This window comes from Glandiceps talaboti, chromosome 10, assembly GCF_964340395.1.
Source record: "Glandiceps talaboti chromosome 10, keGlaTala1.1, whole genome shotgun sequence".
Classification (NCBI taxonomy): Eukaryota; Metazoa; Hemichordata; class Enteropneusta; family Spengelidae; genus Glandiceps; species Glandiceps talaboti.
The window spans coordinates 9,926,179-9,941,450 of record NC_135558.1 but is presented as its reverse complement, the minus strand read 5'-3'; the positions used below and the strand labels follow the sequence as shown (position 1 = coordinate 9,941,450).

Sequence of the window (15,272 nt, the reverse complement as noted above, 5' to 3'; positions counted from 1 at the left end):
AGTTTGACACTTCCAAACCGCACACAGCTTTTCTCTATACATGTACTCCCTCCGGTTTCCTCCTGCTCTAACACTAGTTCACCAAGGTGCTGCTCATTTCTGAATTTATTTGAACCAATAAAGATTATTATCATTAAAAATGTTCAAACACTTCTGATAAAATTCACATTGTTGCTTGTACATTAAGTTGTCATTTAGATAGAGAGATGTGGTAAATGTTTAAGGAGGAATTTTAAAGTAGATATTATGTTTATTAAACCTAATGCTACCATCAACAAACACCACTGCTATGGATATTTCAGACTATATAACATCATCAAGCATGCAATATGTCAATCCTAATGTTGACTCTTAATTTGAAAGGAAAAATTGCATCTGTGGACACTCTTGTATCGAACTCTTATCTGTAGTCATCTTTATTGAGATGATTATTTCAGGTTTGAGACTGCCAATGTCAGTAGACATGTACCAGTATGTAAATTTTCCTTAATTAAACAACTGCCACTATTGTAGCAGTAATGAAATTTCTAATCAGTTGTCGTTGAACTTTGACTGCATACAAATATACTATACAGTCACTCAATGTCATTTTAGTTGTTTATGACAATATGTGCATATTAATTGAGCAATTTGCATATCAAAGGGTTTCTAATCAGTTGTCATTGAACTTGTAATACAAAGATACTATACACTCACTCAATGTCATTTTAGTTGTTTATGACAATCTGTGCATATTAATTGAGCAATTTGCATATCAAAGGGTTTCTAATCAGTTGTCATTGAACTTGTAATACATACAAAGATACTATACACTCACTCAATGTCATTTTAGCTGTTTATGACAATCTGTGCATATTAATTGAGTGATTTGCATATCAAAGGATTTCTAATCAGTTGTCATTGAACTTGTAATACATACAAAGATACTATACACTCACTCAATGTCATTTTAGCTGTTTATGACAATATGTGCATATTAATGAACCCAATTTGCATATCTAAGGATTTCTAATCAGTTGTCATCGAACTTGGAATACATGCAAAGATACTTTACACTCACTCGATGTCATTTTAGCTGTTTATGACAATCTGTGCATATTAATGAACCCAATTTGCATATCAAAGGATTTCTAATCAGTTGTCATCGAACTTGGAATACATGCAAAGATACTATACACTCACTCAATGTCATTTTAGCTGTTTATGACAATCTGTGCATATTAATGAACCCAATTTGCATATCAAAGGATTTCTAATTAGTTGTTATCGAACTTGTAATACATGCAAAGATACTTTACACTCACTCGATGTCATTTCAGCTGTTTATGACAATCTGTATATTAATGGAAAAATTGCATATTAAAGGATTTTGTCATTTCTCCCTTTGTTGATAAACATCTACCTTGATTTGAAATGGAACATATACTGTATTTATACATGTACTTGAACATGTTTTTGTGTAGAATCATTACCTTTTCATGAACATTTTCATTACTTGATTTTATAAGTTACTTATTAATTTTGGCATTTCCCCTAATATACCCAGGAATTTACTTTCTTGTATGAAGTTTATGACCCCAGTCTTAGCTGGAATTTATCTGAAAAGATACTGACTTAAAATTAATTAATGTAGTCTAAATCTCGCCTTTATATCTTTGAGGTCAAAATTATATTCAAGCTGTTTCTCAAGATACCATAATATTGTAGTCTTGATTATGTTTCTTCCCAAGTTCACAGTTTGAGGTCATTTTCCTTAATATCATGGTAGCACATTAAACGTTGGTACTACTCATAGAAAATTACCCCTTTGATGGTGAATAAAAGTATCTACTTTCTATGGTTTGTCATTTATGAAGACCTGTTTGTGAGCTTATGTTGTTGAAATTGTATATCATTATTACTCGAGTCCTGACTCATATGTCACTTATGAATGAAGACCCATTTCTATTCTGAGTTTATCTTAACAAAGTAGTTACATTGTCACTCAATAATTCCCTGTTTGAAACTTGAAAAGTTCCTATTGCATTACTCATTTATGAAGACCTATTTTCTGAGTCTATTTTTCTAATTGTCTGTTGTCACGTAGAGAAAATTCCCTTTTCAGACAGCACGAATTAAGTCTCATGGGTTGTTAATAGAGAATTGTATTTCAACACTTATTTCACCAGATGTGTAAGAAGTTGCAATGGTGAATTGCCTTTTGAAACAACTAGTCATGGTTTATGTCATAGTATAGAAAGCTTATTTCTTTACTTATTTTGCTAAAATTGGAAATGTTTGCCCTTGAGGATATCCTTGTGAAACACCCCCAGAATATCTAGCTTTATGGTGAGGGAGACTTATTTCTAATTTTCTGCCAATTTGGGCTTAACGTAAACCTGATTTTTCACAAATCAGTCTTAGTGTCAATTCCACACACGTTTGTGATTGAAGCTCCTTTAAAATTCAACCTGTCAAATTAATACAGATGAATGTCACTATATATGACATCATAGACAGTGGAGGGGAATGCTAGCTTGTACATTAAAGGCCTGAGTTTCAGTCCCAGGGTTTCATATGAGTGCTATGTCACTGTAAGCTGACAGGATCACTCTTTTGTTTTAAGGAATAACTTTTTCTATAACTCTACCAAACAACTGTTTGCATGTCATTTTAATCCTTATCTGAACAGGGCTATTGACATCCCAGATTATCTCATTAATGTAATCTTATCAGTGAAGTGGATTACATACGATTAGGGGTTTTTGTTGTGACTGACTTTTTTTTTAAAATTCTGCCAGACAACTGTTTTTCCTCCTCCATTTTAATCCTAATCTAAACTGAGCTGAGTAACAGAGTACAATGTATATAGCTGGGTGATTATTTCACTGGCCATTGACCAAAAAAAGTTTGAAGATACAGTTACGATGGTTTTAACAGAGCACGGTAACAGATACATGTAGATGTAGATGTGAAACGTAAGAGTGTATAAGGTGATTGATTCATTTTACACAATCGAAACCCACCCTTGCCATTTTCTGTTGGAGCTTTGAATGCTAACAGTGGGGGATAAGATTGCATCCGGTGAAGATAAGGCAACTGTGAATAATCATACGATAGGTGAAAGTGTTGCTCTGCTGGTATGCTCAGTGGAATATACAGACATAGTATATTAATCAGTACGAACAGCAGGGGATATTGTTACCATGGAGAATGTCCCTCTTTCTTCATTTATGTACTTTGTATCCATGGCAATGGTTGAAAAGTTTCTATTTTTAACAAAGTGCGATTTGAATTTTATCAGCTTTTTGCTTTGAAGTGCAATCATTGATTGATTTAAATGAAATAGTTATCACAGTCTGAGTAGCCGTTACTCTATCTCAAAGTTAACATTAAACCAAAATTTCACAAACAGAAAATTTGATCTAACGTGTCAAGGAGTCACCTGTGTGTTATTTTTGGCTTGAATTCCATTTCCAGCTTCATTTCAAACCTTGAAAACATTGAGGTGATTTTCATGTATGAAGTACGCCCTCACATGGCCATAAACTGACATTGTTGTCCAACTTCTTGACCGATCAGAATGTGTCTTTCATACTAGCACCATTTTTTGAGACGTCGTAGATTTACATATGTTGCTATGAAGGGAGACAGCCATTTTGAAATGGAAGCCTATGTAATGAATAACTGTAATGAATAAATGAATGTACAAATTTCACCTATTCTGATGAGCCGAGTGCTACGTACATGAACCTCACCTCAGTGTCTTCAGGGGTTTGAAAACAAAGTCAGAAATGAAATTTAGCATGCCAAATAAATTAAAGATGCTCAGTTTTGAGTTCCATCAATTTCGCTTTTGCTTTTGCATGAGTTTTGACCTGATTTACATTTACTGTGAATCGCTTTGAAACCATCCTCTTATAGTGGTTGGAAACGGATTCAAAATTGGTTCAAATTGGTTTTAGTACATGTGGGAACAAGAGAACTGACTTTGATTTGATTTGAAACTGATTCAAAATTCCACCTCGGTGCTTCAGGAAAGAGCTTTGATCTCAATCTTAATACATATGATATGTACTGCTGTATCTTGGGATTTAACCATTTATGCCTATAACCATATTTCCATATTTCATGTTCAATATTTCATTTTGTTTTAGCACACATTATAAATTTAATATGTAGTATGCGATGGGGGGGGGGGGGGGTGTCTTCTATATACATCCTGCAGGTAGTTGTCACCTGACTGTATTTTTGCAGTATCAAATTTTTAACTGTCTGTATTTTTTAATTGTAAATCATAGATACAAAATCAAATTGTAAATATATCAGTCTATAAATCAGCTTCTAATAACAGCTTTTAAAGTGTGAGAAGCAAGGCTCAATCTCATTAGATATATCTCCAAGAGGACTGATGTATAACAGTAATGGACCTTAAATAAAAAACACATGGTATGAACCAAAAAAATAACATATTTTAACGTGACATTATCAAGTTGTTTTGAAACGTGACTGTGATCTGTGAATTTTTGACAATGGACAAAAAGTATATTTGATGAGTCTAAAGGTCACTTTCCTCCCAGTGTGAATTAATAACTTGTCATCATTCCTTTGGCATAGACACCTACAGGAGTCGTAAAACTGATCATTAAAAATATAGAGCGTGAATGAATGATTAAAGTAACAAAAGGGCTGTCTGAAGAACTTTGCATGCTGCCTCTGCCTACGCTGAGTTCTTCTCAGGGTTATAACCTAACCTCCAGGGTGATAATCTAAGCTACATTTTGATAACTTAACTCCAGGGTTATAACCTAACCTCCAGGGTGATAATTTAAGCTACAGTTTGATAACTTAACTCCAGGGTGATAATCTAACCTCCAGGGTGATAATCTAACCTCCAGGGTGATAATCTAACCTTAATACATTTTTGTACCTCCGTCAATCTTCAGACCTAACAAAACAAATGGTATGTCACATGTTATCACCTCTTATGCAGCGTGTTCTGATCTTGCCGCTCCATAACCTGGCAATGTTTGAGTACCTCGCAATAGTTGAGAGAATGTTTTATTTTATTAAACATTTTAATGGACTTTTTTACTCAATTATAGCAAACGGTTTTATTTAAAAAATACCAATGCTTTCATGCTACACTTAAGCTGAGTTGTAGGCATCCAATTTAATAAAACATGAGATTTTTCTTCATTTATCTGAAAATACTTGTGACTTGACTTGAAGAGACAAGGCTCCTTAAGTCAATCTTGTTCTCTGGCTAAATGAAGAAATATATTGGGGAATATTATCTTATTATACCATGCACAAGCCAAGTTATCATCTTAGAACTTGAAAATATGGGTTACATACCCTGATTGGTGTATATCATATGTTGCTGGTTATGTGGTACTCCAAATCATTTATTTTCCCCAATTTTTCCAAAATTCTGCACTTATCCTTGGGGGGTGGGGGGGGTGGGGGGGGTTGTTATAATTGTATTATTCCTCAATATTTCCTTCAGTCTTGTAGAAAATACTCATGACCTTAAGGTTGTGTCTTTACTCTTCTAGTGACTCGTAGTGACAAGGCTCCTTAGGTGACTCATATTGTGTGGCTGGACAAAGGATTGTCGTGTATGATATATAATCGACATGTACATTTTCTTATATCTTTCAGCAGTCCAAGAAATTGAGAAAAACAGCGGAGGAAAGTATCAAGAAAGTGACAACTTATCAACGGACGACGATACAAGTCAGAAATTATCACAGAATGATTTCAACTCAGATAGCAATAAAGACTCCAAAAATAATAGATTTAGGAGTGATTCTGACACAGTAAGTCAAGATTTTACACTTTTTCAAGAATTTTATCAAAATTATTGACGTTTAAAATAGCGTAGGCTTTATCATACACTTATTGCCTGGCTATGGAGGCACTAGTCGATATATATTACCCCAGGGGTTGTTATGCAGAAAGCTGAAGGAAATAGTCGCAACACAAACAGCACGAGGGGTAATACGATGTCTACTAGTACCCGAATAAGACCAGGCAATAAGTGTTTTATAACACATGGCATTCTCAGGCACTGATTCTCTCCATAGTCAAAGCACATCTCTGGTAGAACTCACATGCTATATGAATAGTGCCCTAGGGTAAATAGAACATAATAGTGCCCCGTGGGTCACTAGATATACCACTAGCATTGTGTGTGTATAATCGCCCCCACTTCTGTACAACATATGAGAACAAAACCATTCAGCTATACCATTAGATTCCTTCACAAAGGTAACACTTATCCTGACTAATATTTCACAGGAGAAAATGGAAAAAATTCAGCCAGACACAATCTACGCCAATCTTGCAAGATTTAATACAATAAGTTTATTTATTTATTTAGTACACATATATCCTGGGGATTATTAAAGGTACAATAACATGAAACAAAGAACAAACATTAACTGAGTTAATCTATACTACTACAAAGAAAAACTACTCACCAATAAAAGAACATAGATTAAAATAGATTTTAAACAAAAAAAAGAACATTGCAAACATAAAGTTGCATGTAGTTAAACTTTGAGGTAAACTAATATAACAGTATTCAATATAGAATAATAGTAACTACCAAAGATCAGAAGATGAGAAGGTTGTAGCCTGTTCCCCTTTTAATCATTTGTATGTGTGCATAAAATGAACTACCTACTCATGTTAGTTTGACTTGTTTTGATAAGTGTATTCTAACACTATCTTTTATTTCAATTTGCAGGAAAAATTTAATTCTATCAACAATAGAATGAAAACACAGCCTCCTTCATCAGGAGTACTAGTGACATCTCCGTAAGTATGAATACTTTGAATCTAGTCAGACCATAGACTCCCAGAATCACCCTGAAGTACAACTCATAAAAACAAAAGAGATAATAATGTGGCAGTAGTTCTGCTGAGGGCGCTGTTCAACGTGACATGAACTTTTCACATACCGTACAAGTGTTGTGCGTATTCTATGATGTGGATTTCCACACTGTAATCGAGCAGTTACTAAGAATATTAGTTCATGTATATGGATAATAGTAGATCATATTATAGATTGGTCATGTAAACATATTAATGAGTATGATGACATAACTCCCAAACCATCAAGCTTATCACATCCTGATTTGTGACTTGAATGTGAAGACATTTGGAGGGACTTGAAATACTTGTGTATGTGGTCCAGGGTCTGTAGGGATTTTTCTTGAATGTAATTATCCCTGTGACAGTGTGTAATCATTATCATGTGATAGGTAGGTGATAGGGCTAAAATTCTCTATGTTTGAAAACCAAGGGAAAGGTTTCTCTCTCTATTAGTATGCATATGCTTGATTACAAAATAAGGTTAGAAGGGATGTGAAACCACTGTCCTTTGTACTTTAGGATCTAATTATAATGCAATCACAGGGCACGCAGGGTGTAAGGCTGCAAACTTAAATATATACTCACCTGCCTGAATGTAGTGTCTCAATAGTAATGCCATAATGATATTGGCTGTGTTTTGTTTGCAGAAGTACAGGAAAGCATACAATGTATTTTTTGTATGTATGCTCATCAGTGTCTCTGTCTGTCTGCCTGGATGTCTGTCTATACATCCATCAGTGCCTCTCTGTCTGTCTATCTCAGTATCTGTCTATACATCCATCAGTGTCTGTCTGTCTGTCTGTCTGTCTGTCTGTCTGTCTATACATCCATCGATATATCTCTCTCTGTCTCTCTATCCATCAGTGTCTGTCTTTATGCTATTGGGATCACCTGTGTCCATTTACATCAGTGTCTATCTGTCTATACATCCATCGATATCTCTCTGTCTGTCTCTCTATCTGTCGTCATATGTTTGTTTGTCCATCAGTCTGTCTATGAATGAATGAATGAATGTCTCCCAGCATTAACCCAATCTGCCTGTCTGTCTATCGGTATCTGTCTGTCAATCAATCGATCAATCAATCAATCATTTGTGTGTTGTCTGCCAATATCTCGCGATCTGTTCAATCTCTCTGTTGCATTCACTGTGAAAACGATACATGAAACTAAACCACACCAATATTAAAAATCAAAATCAAGACACACAGAAATCAAATAGTAACACTGCGTCATGTCCTACTTACTTATGTCTTTTCTCCTTCAATTACATCTTCCTTTGCTGCAGAAACACTAAAACAGGAACTCACAGGTACATGCACATTTCAGGTCATTATCACAAGACTCTGTCATTTCATCTAACCAATGCTCCCCCAATTTCCATACTTAAATCTTCTTAATATTCATTGCTCCTTTTCTCCTTTTATGTTGTTTAAACTTTTTAAAGTAGATAGTTAGCGTGGCATGTAGTAAATTTCATAGAAATAAACATTATATATGATCGTTTAAAAATGCATGAATTTATTTGCATGATTAGTGCCAATGGTTTGTTTAAAAAATGAAGAAATCTGAGCTTAGAGTCTAACAAATGTAGGCTGTAATATAGACAAGGATGAAATGATTGTTTTACTTTACATGTTAACATCTATGAATAGACCACCACAAAACTAAAATTGACTCGTACCATGTATAGATAGATATAAATTAGTTAACATTGTGTTATCGATGGCCAAGGTGGTTAAACCACTGGCCGCTTACCACTGTGGTCAAGGGTCAAGTCGTGATCAGCGTTTGGTTAAATTTGCCACACTGTAAGTAAGAAAGTGTCATTCAGTTTGACTCTACTGGGCTACTCTGGTTCATCATGCACTATACTGAATCCAGAATGGTAGGCCCTCTCTGGACTCCAAGGGAATTAACTTTATGAAATCTTAAAATACTTTACTGTATACAGATTATTAGTGTGAGGATATAAACATGTTAAATAGGAGTGTTTCAATTTTGTACTTTTGCAGCATAAAGGGGAATGCCACTTGTACATACATACATACATACATACATACACACAGACAGACAGACATACGTACGTACGTACGTACGTACGTACGTACATACACACACACACATACATACATACAGACACACACACACATGCATGCATACATGCATACGTACGTACGTACGTACATACATACATACATACATACATACATACACACACACACACACACAAAATATAAGGCAGTTTTGGTTCTGGAAATCCATTTCATGGTTTATTATGGTGATTGACTTGTGTGTTTGTTGTATTATACTACATTGCACTTTAAACAAATGAATTCTTGTACTGTGTAGGACTAATTCATCAAACTACAACTTTCACTTCAAGTCACCATAGTGATGAGGATTGGGTAATTATTTTAGAGTTATAATCTATAAAATTAAATCAATTTTACCATTGGTTTCCTACTTGAAAAATCAATGTGAAACCAGCAGATGCTAAGTCCTTGTTTGTAACTCAATAAATTGCAAAAGTTGAATAAATGTGTAAAGTGTTTGTTATTGTACGTACAATAACAAACTTTTTTACAGATTTTATGTAGTTTCAAATACACAATTTGTCAATGTTGTTTGACATTGATTTTTCCAAGTAGGAAGCAATGATAAAATTGTTGTATAAATGAAATATTCAAACTAAATACCCACTCCTCATCCATACAAACACTTTGATTGTCAAAAAAAATGACTCCTATAGGTCACCTGGCATACACTTTATTTTTACCATTCTGTGCCATTTTTATACACTTACATGTAAATGTGATTTTATATCATGGTGATACATTTGGTTTTCAATCTTAAAAAATAGAAGAAAAATTTCATGAAAAATAACAAATCTGTGTACCTCGTAGAGAATTTCTGGAAAACATGATATATTGAAAGCATACAGAACAAATCAGGAATTTGTGGTTTAGCAAACCTGATAACAACTTATTTTAACTCCAATGTTTTCTTTCATTTTGGATTTCAGGCAAATTTCACAGAGCCAAACCGAATTTTTTAAGATGCTTGATGAGAAGATAGAAAGAGTAAGTTGAATTGAAATGTATATGTATTACTACTCTGGCAATATAGGTCTCGGTTTGTTAAGAAAAACTACTACAGTAGGCTCTGTCTGTCAGTATGTCCCTCTGTCATACATCATTTCTCTAACATGTAATATCCAAATTTAATCAAACCTGGCAACCTTTTTTTTAACCAGACGACCAACCAAACTATCATTTATAAGTTGTTAACTCGAGAAACTTATAAATGATTAGGGTTGGTTCAAATTATACAATCTTTTGTTTTTGTGATGACAGGCACATGGTGGTTAACTATCATCCTTGTGTCAACAGCACCCCTAGAGTTCAAACTATGCAATCTTTTGTCTTTATGATAAGAAGCATATTGTGTTTATATACTCCAGTGTTTTGTTATAAAGGGCAGTAAGCAGGTAAAATCTACTGGGGTTTCTAAACAAAATTATGATAGATTATAGAGGAAACTATGCAACATTTATCCTATTCTCCTTTTCATAACCGGGGTTCCCCAGCCTTAGTAAAAACACTGTTCTCTTTTGTACCCATTCATACAAATCATATCTTTAGGATAGGAAAGGGTAGGTCGGTTCTGTTAATCCTGAATCTATGATGTGGAATGTAGCTTATCGAAGGAGAAACACAACTAAAATAAAAATACTTTGCGCTGTTTTTTTATCTAGGGAGCAGAAGCTACTGTGAAAGAAGACGACGTCACGTAACCCTGGCAACATACTCAGTTGTTTCATCTTGGATGTAGTTTTATCAACTCAACAAATGATATATTTGTGAATAATTTTTGTACAGGAAGAATTGAGCTCATCATATCATAGAGAGAAGAAAACGCAAACTCCAAAGGTTGTATCCTTGTAATATTTAGATTATGCGTACAAGTGTAATCACTCCTACACTTTAGATTTGTAATAAAGGGATTTCAATTTTTGTAACGAGATTCCCCTAAAAAATTTGTACAAATTATGTAATACTGATTAGATACTAAACTGGTTATGTACAATGTAATGAAGTCAAGAAATTTTAGGAAATATTTAAACCTATTTACAGATGTTTTGTTTTTTTTGTCATTTTTTAATGTTCTGAAACCGACTCACTTTTTTTGTCGTCGTTTTTTTTTTATACAGTGATGGTGTAAAAATTGTAGTGAAAGCGTGCATGTTTGGTTTGTGTGTTTTATAGGCGTACAAGATGTAAACACAGCCAACAAGTAAAAAAAAGTATGGCTTTTTTGTGTACATATGTTGAGAAGTTTCTGTTCGTGGTGTGATTTGAAGACTTCCCATTGTTATACCTGTGTACTGATTGTTGCCGTATATTGCCAATGTAAGAGAATTTCAAATACCAAACAGTTCAATATTTTTTTAGATAGTGGTTTACCCTCCAATGCATCACAAGTGTTGTATCTTATATAAGCTACATTAGAAGCCAGTAGAGCATCGCCTTGCCACATTCATCAATTATCAGGTTTGGTAAAAATTGTATAAATTGTTTTGAGAGAGAGAGATAGTAGTAATCTTTTGCTAAAGTTTTGTACTTTTTTCAAGATTTCCCAAACAAAAAAGTTACTCACTCAAGCATTAATTTGACTACATTCTCAAAAGACAATGGGAAAGCTACATCAGGTTGAGTATACAATGAGATATTGTTCCCCATACTTTGCTTCATTCTCCTTGTCACTATAGTCAAAGATGTTCGGTCTCGAGAACGAACATCTTGACTAATATTTCATGCAGTGCAGAGAGAGTGACACAAGTGTACATTGTTACATAAAACACCCATGGTATACTATAAATCCCATATTATTTGTGTAAACACGTACAAACTTGTGTGTGGTGTAATCAGCATTATTATGATTCAAATCCTGACCTTTAAACTCTCAATGTTGTCATAGATACAAGATTGTTGACTTTGGTAACCATAGATACTTATTACTAGATAGTCAACAAACTGTCTTCCCAATGCCTTGCGAGAGAGAAAAAAAAGATCATCTGATGAATCTGTTTGTGATGGTTCCATGTATATGTGATATCAAAAAAAGTGTTTTTATAAATATATATATATATGTATGTATATTGTACATAACCCCCTCCTATGAAAACAAATGAAATGATCTGTACATATGACCATATTTGATCTTTCCATTGCAACAAACAGTTGTTATTTTTATAATGAAATAATCCACTGAGGCACATTGACTTACCCTTTTTTCTAAACAAATCACCAAGTTTTACCCTCAAACTGGTGCTAAAGTACTGTAGTTAGCTGTTGACGCTAGTAGCCTGGAATCCATGCAGATTGTGGATTTTAAAATTTTGCTTTCCAGTGATTGGAAAGGAAAATTTCCAATCCACAATCCGCATAAATTCCAGGCCTATGACGCTAGTGGCAACACTTGTATGTATTTTCTTTTTTGTATTGTACTTAAATTTCTTATTTGACAAAATGTGTTTCTTTTCTCTTTATGTAAGGCAACACACAGCTATAGTTCAATTCTAACATTTACACTGTATTTGAATATTTATGAATAATTTGCATGATTTACCCAGAATGCTCCATTGAATATGGCAGAGGTTGTTACTTGGACATTCAAATGTCTAGGAATGTCAGACTTGATACCCAGCATGCACCATTCAGTATGACCAGTTTACTATTTTGACATTCAAATATCTGAATAATTTGCATAATTTACCCAGAATGTACCATTCATTATAGCCACAATTTTGTTACATAGTATACATTTATACTGCATGATTTCATTCAAGTGTTTGAAAACACTTTCTTACTATTAGGATGAAACATTTTTTTGGTCACCTATTTTTGATAAGAATGATGCCTTAATACTAATAGAGAGGTTTAGATGCACGTTAGAACACGTACGGAAGCATTATCGTCCAGGCGTACACGTGATGACGTGCACAAAGTTGTGTTCAGAACACAAACGAGAAAGACATTGGAACGTGCACACGCACGTGGACATCTTGTGTCCAGAAGGTCAAACACATGACTTTGTTTTCTAAACTTGTCAGTATTTTTGCCATTTTTCCGACGAAAAAAACCCAAACTATTAGTTTACAGTTCTGCTTCTGAACTTTGATATATTTACAGTTACGTGTAGACCACCATTTTGACGTATCATCGCCTGATATCGAACACCTGGGTTACTTTGACTCATGTGACTATGACGCTATGCTATGGAACGCACGTAAACACACGCATCTAAACCTCTCTATTGTAGGTCAAATCAACTCTTGAAACTCTTACTTGGTGTACCTCACGAGGTTAGATTTACTGATAAAATGTAGTGACTTTCACTTAAGATGTACCTCGTGATGTTAGATTTACTGATAAAATGTAGTGACTTTCACTTGGTGTACCTCATGAGGTTAAATTTACTGATAAAATATTAGTTTCAAGAAAGTATAACATTTGAGAAAGACATCTATATATTGTGACTCTAGGTGGCAATCGTAACTCTTAGTGGCACCACCAAGGGTCAGAGTGTGCTGTTGAAAGTACCACCATCTTTTCATTTTGACAAATTTAAGGCATTACATTTCTAAATATTTATTTGACTAAGCAATGTGAACTTGGTTTTAATTTTCGATGTCATTTCAACAAAAAACAACACAAAAGGTTTTTTTTTAAAAATATAATGGCCGTTGCACAACTAAACCATTGAGTGTTTCACAGAAATGACAACTTCAGTTCATGCAGTAATTACTTATTCAAATTGGTGTCTTTCATAATTATTCAAATCATAGGTTTACAGATATGTTGCAAGTGGAACCTCTTCAATTAAAAGCAACCCCTATGAACGCCACCCCATACATGTTGCCTTTTATATGTGCTAATGTCAATTTACCCTTACACTTTTTTTTTCAGTGGAGAGAAAACTAATTACAGGACTCTGGCACATATTTGTCAATATAAAGGTTGCTGATTGGCTCACCAAAATCTTTTCTTTGGAAAGGGCCAATCAGAGGCAACAGACAAGTGAAAGAACTTCAAATAGTAATTTATTAAAACATTTACAGCAATGAATGCACCTGGTTACCATTAGTATGTAAATATTACCTTTATAGGCTGCATTAGCATACATATTAGTAAATAACCAGGTGTATTTTCCCACCTGTCACTTCTAGTACAACTAGCCATATCCTAGTCTGTCTAAAGACCTCAGCACAACACAATACGTCAGAGTAATATTTTTAAACACTACACCTGGTTCAAGTTTGTTAGCCAATAAGAGCTTGACTTTTTGCCTACCAGGTGTTGTTGGTGTGCATTGTTTGAGTAATATGGTAATTTGTGATTCATTTATTGTATTGTATTTACCTAACCAGTATTTCCTTCCTACTTTTCTAGACTTCAACCTACATGTGTGTCCACATGCAATGGAAAAACAGTTTTCTTTCTTTTTTGAAAAAGTAAAACATTTTGCAAATGAAACTACATGTGTGTTTGTGATTTTAACTTCCTGTGTCTAACTGTAAGTGGTTGGTTACATGCATTTAGGATTGAATATGTTGGTCAGACTTTTAATTTGTTTATGTTTATGTGTGTTCAAGCATGTATGCATATATAATAAACAGATAATTGTGCTAGGACTAGTACAAAGAAGTGCATAAGGAACGAATGAAACAGTCTCAATCGATAAATGCAATCCAAAGTTATATCATAGGATATCAAGGCAAGATATATAGTAGATCATCACCTGACTTTATATCTAAATGTTAGGGAATAGAACGACATACTGCAACTTCTTTTAATTGATATCTTATGATAAAGGTTATTGATTCGAAATGTTAGATTGCATTTATTGATCGGGACTGTTTCGCTCGTTCCTTATGCACTTGTATGTATGTATGTATGTAGAAAGAAATGCATATGGAACTTGTAAGTCAGTCCATATAAATAGATGTAAAATCCGACGTTTCAAATAAATATTCTTTTTCAAGGTATTATCGGCAAGATACAGACATGTTTGGTTAACACCTGAACATATCTGAATGTAATGGAACAGAATGACAACCACGCGTGATAAACGGTTATACGTGTGAAAAGTTGTATATTCGCACGCATCAAATAGAACCCAATAGAACACGCCTACATACGTACGTATGTATGTATGTATGTATGTATGTATGTATGTATGTATGTATGTATGTATGTACTTGATTGACATATGTTCATGTTTCTAAAGCGGTCACTTTCTACCTTACAGACTCACCCTATCATAACACTCCAGTCCTAGTATTGAGAAGATCCATGTACAGTATTTTGGCCCATGCTTTTAAGGATGATGTTAACTTCATCAATATGACC

The 15,272-nt window shown here is 34.1% G+C and overlaps 1 protein-coding gene across 3 annotated transcripts in view; it reads left to right on the top strand.

Moving 5' to 3' along the window:
- The window catches only part of LOC144440854 (uncharacterized), a 71,201-nt gene extending 57,449 nt beyond the window's left edge, over positions 1 to 13,752 (top strand). The window contains exons 3-7 of one of the 3 annotated variants that reach the window (XM_078130286.1): positions 5,647 to 5,801; positions 6,734 to 6,804; positions 8,147 to 8,170; positions 9,884 to 9,941; positions 10,616 to 13,752. In XM_078130286.1, coding sequence (XP_077986412.1) covers positions 5,647 to 5,801; positions 6,734 to 6,804; positions 8,147 to 8,170; positions 9,884 to 9,941; positions 10,616 to 10,654 — 347 coding nt within the window. In that variant the 3' untranslated portion in view covers positions 10,655 to 13,752. Of the gene's footprint in view, positions 1 to 5,643; positions 5,802 to 6,733; positions 6,805 to 8,146; positions 8,171 to 9,883; positions 9,942 to 10,615 lie in introns of all 3 variants that reach the window. The other 2 variants (XM_078130285.1, XM_078130284.1) reach the window with 2 other exon arrangements.
- The last annotated feature ends 1,520 nt before the right edge of the window (positions 13,753 to 15,272 follow it).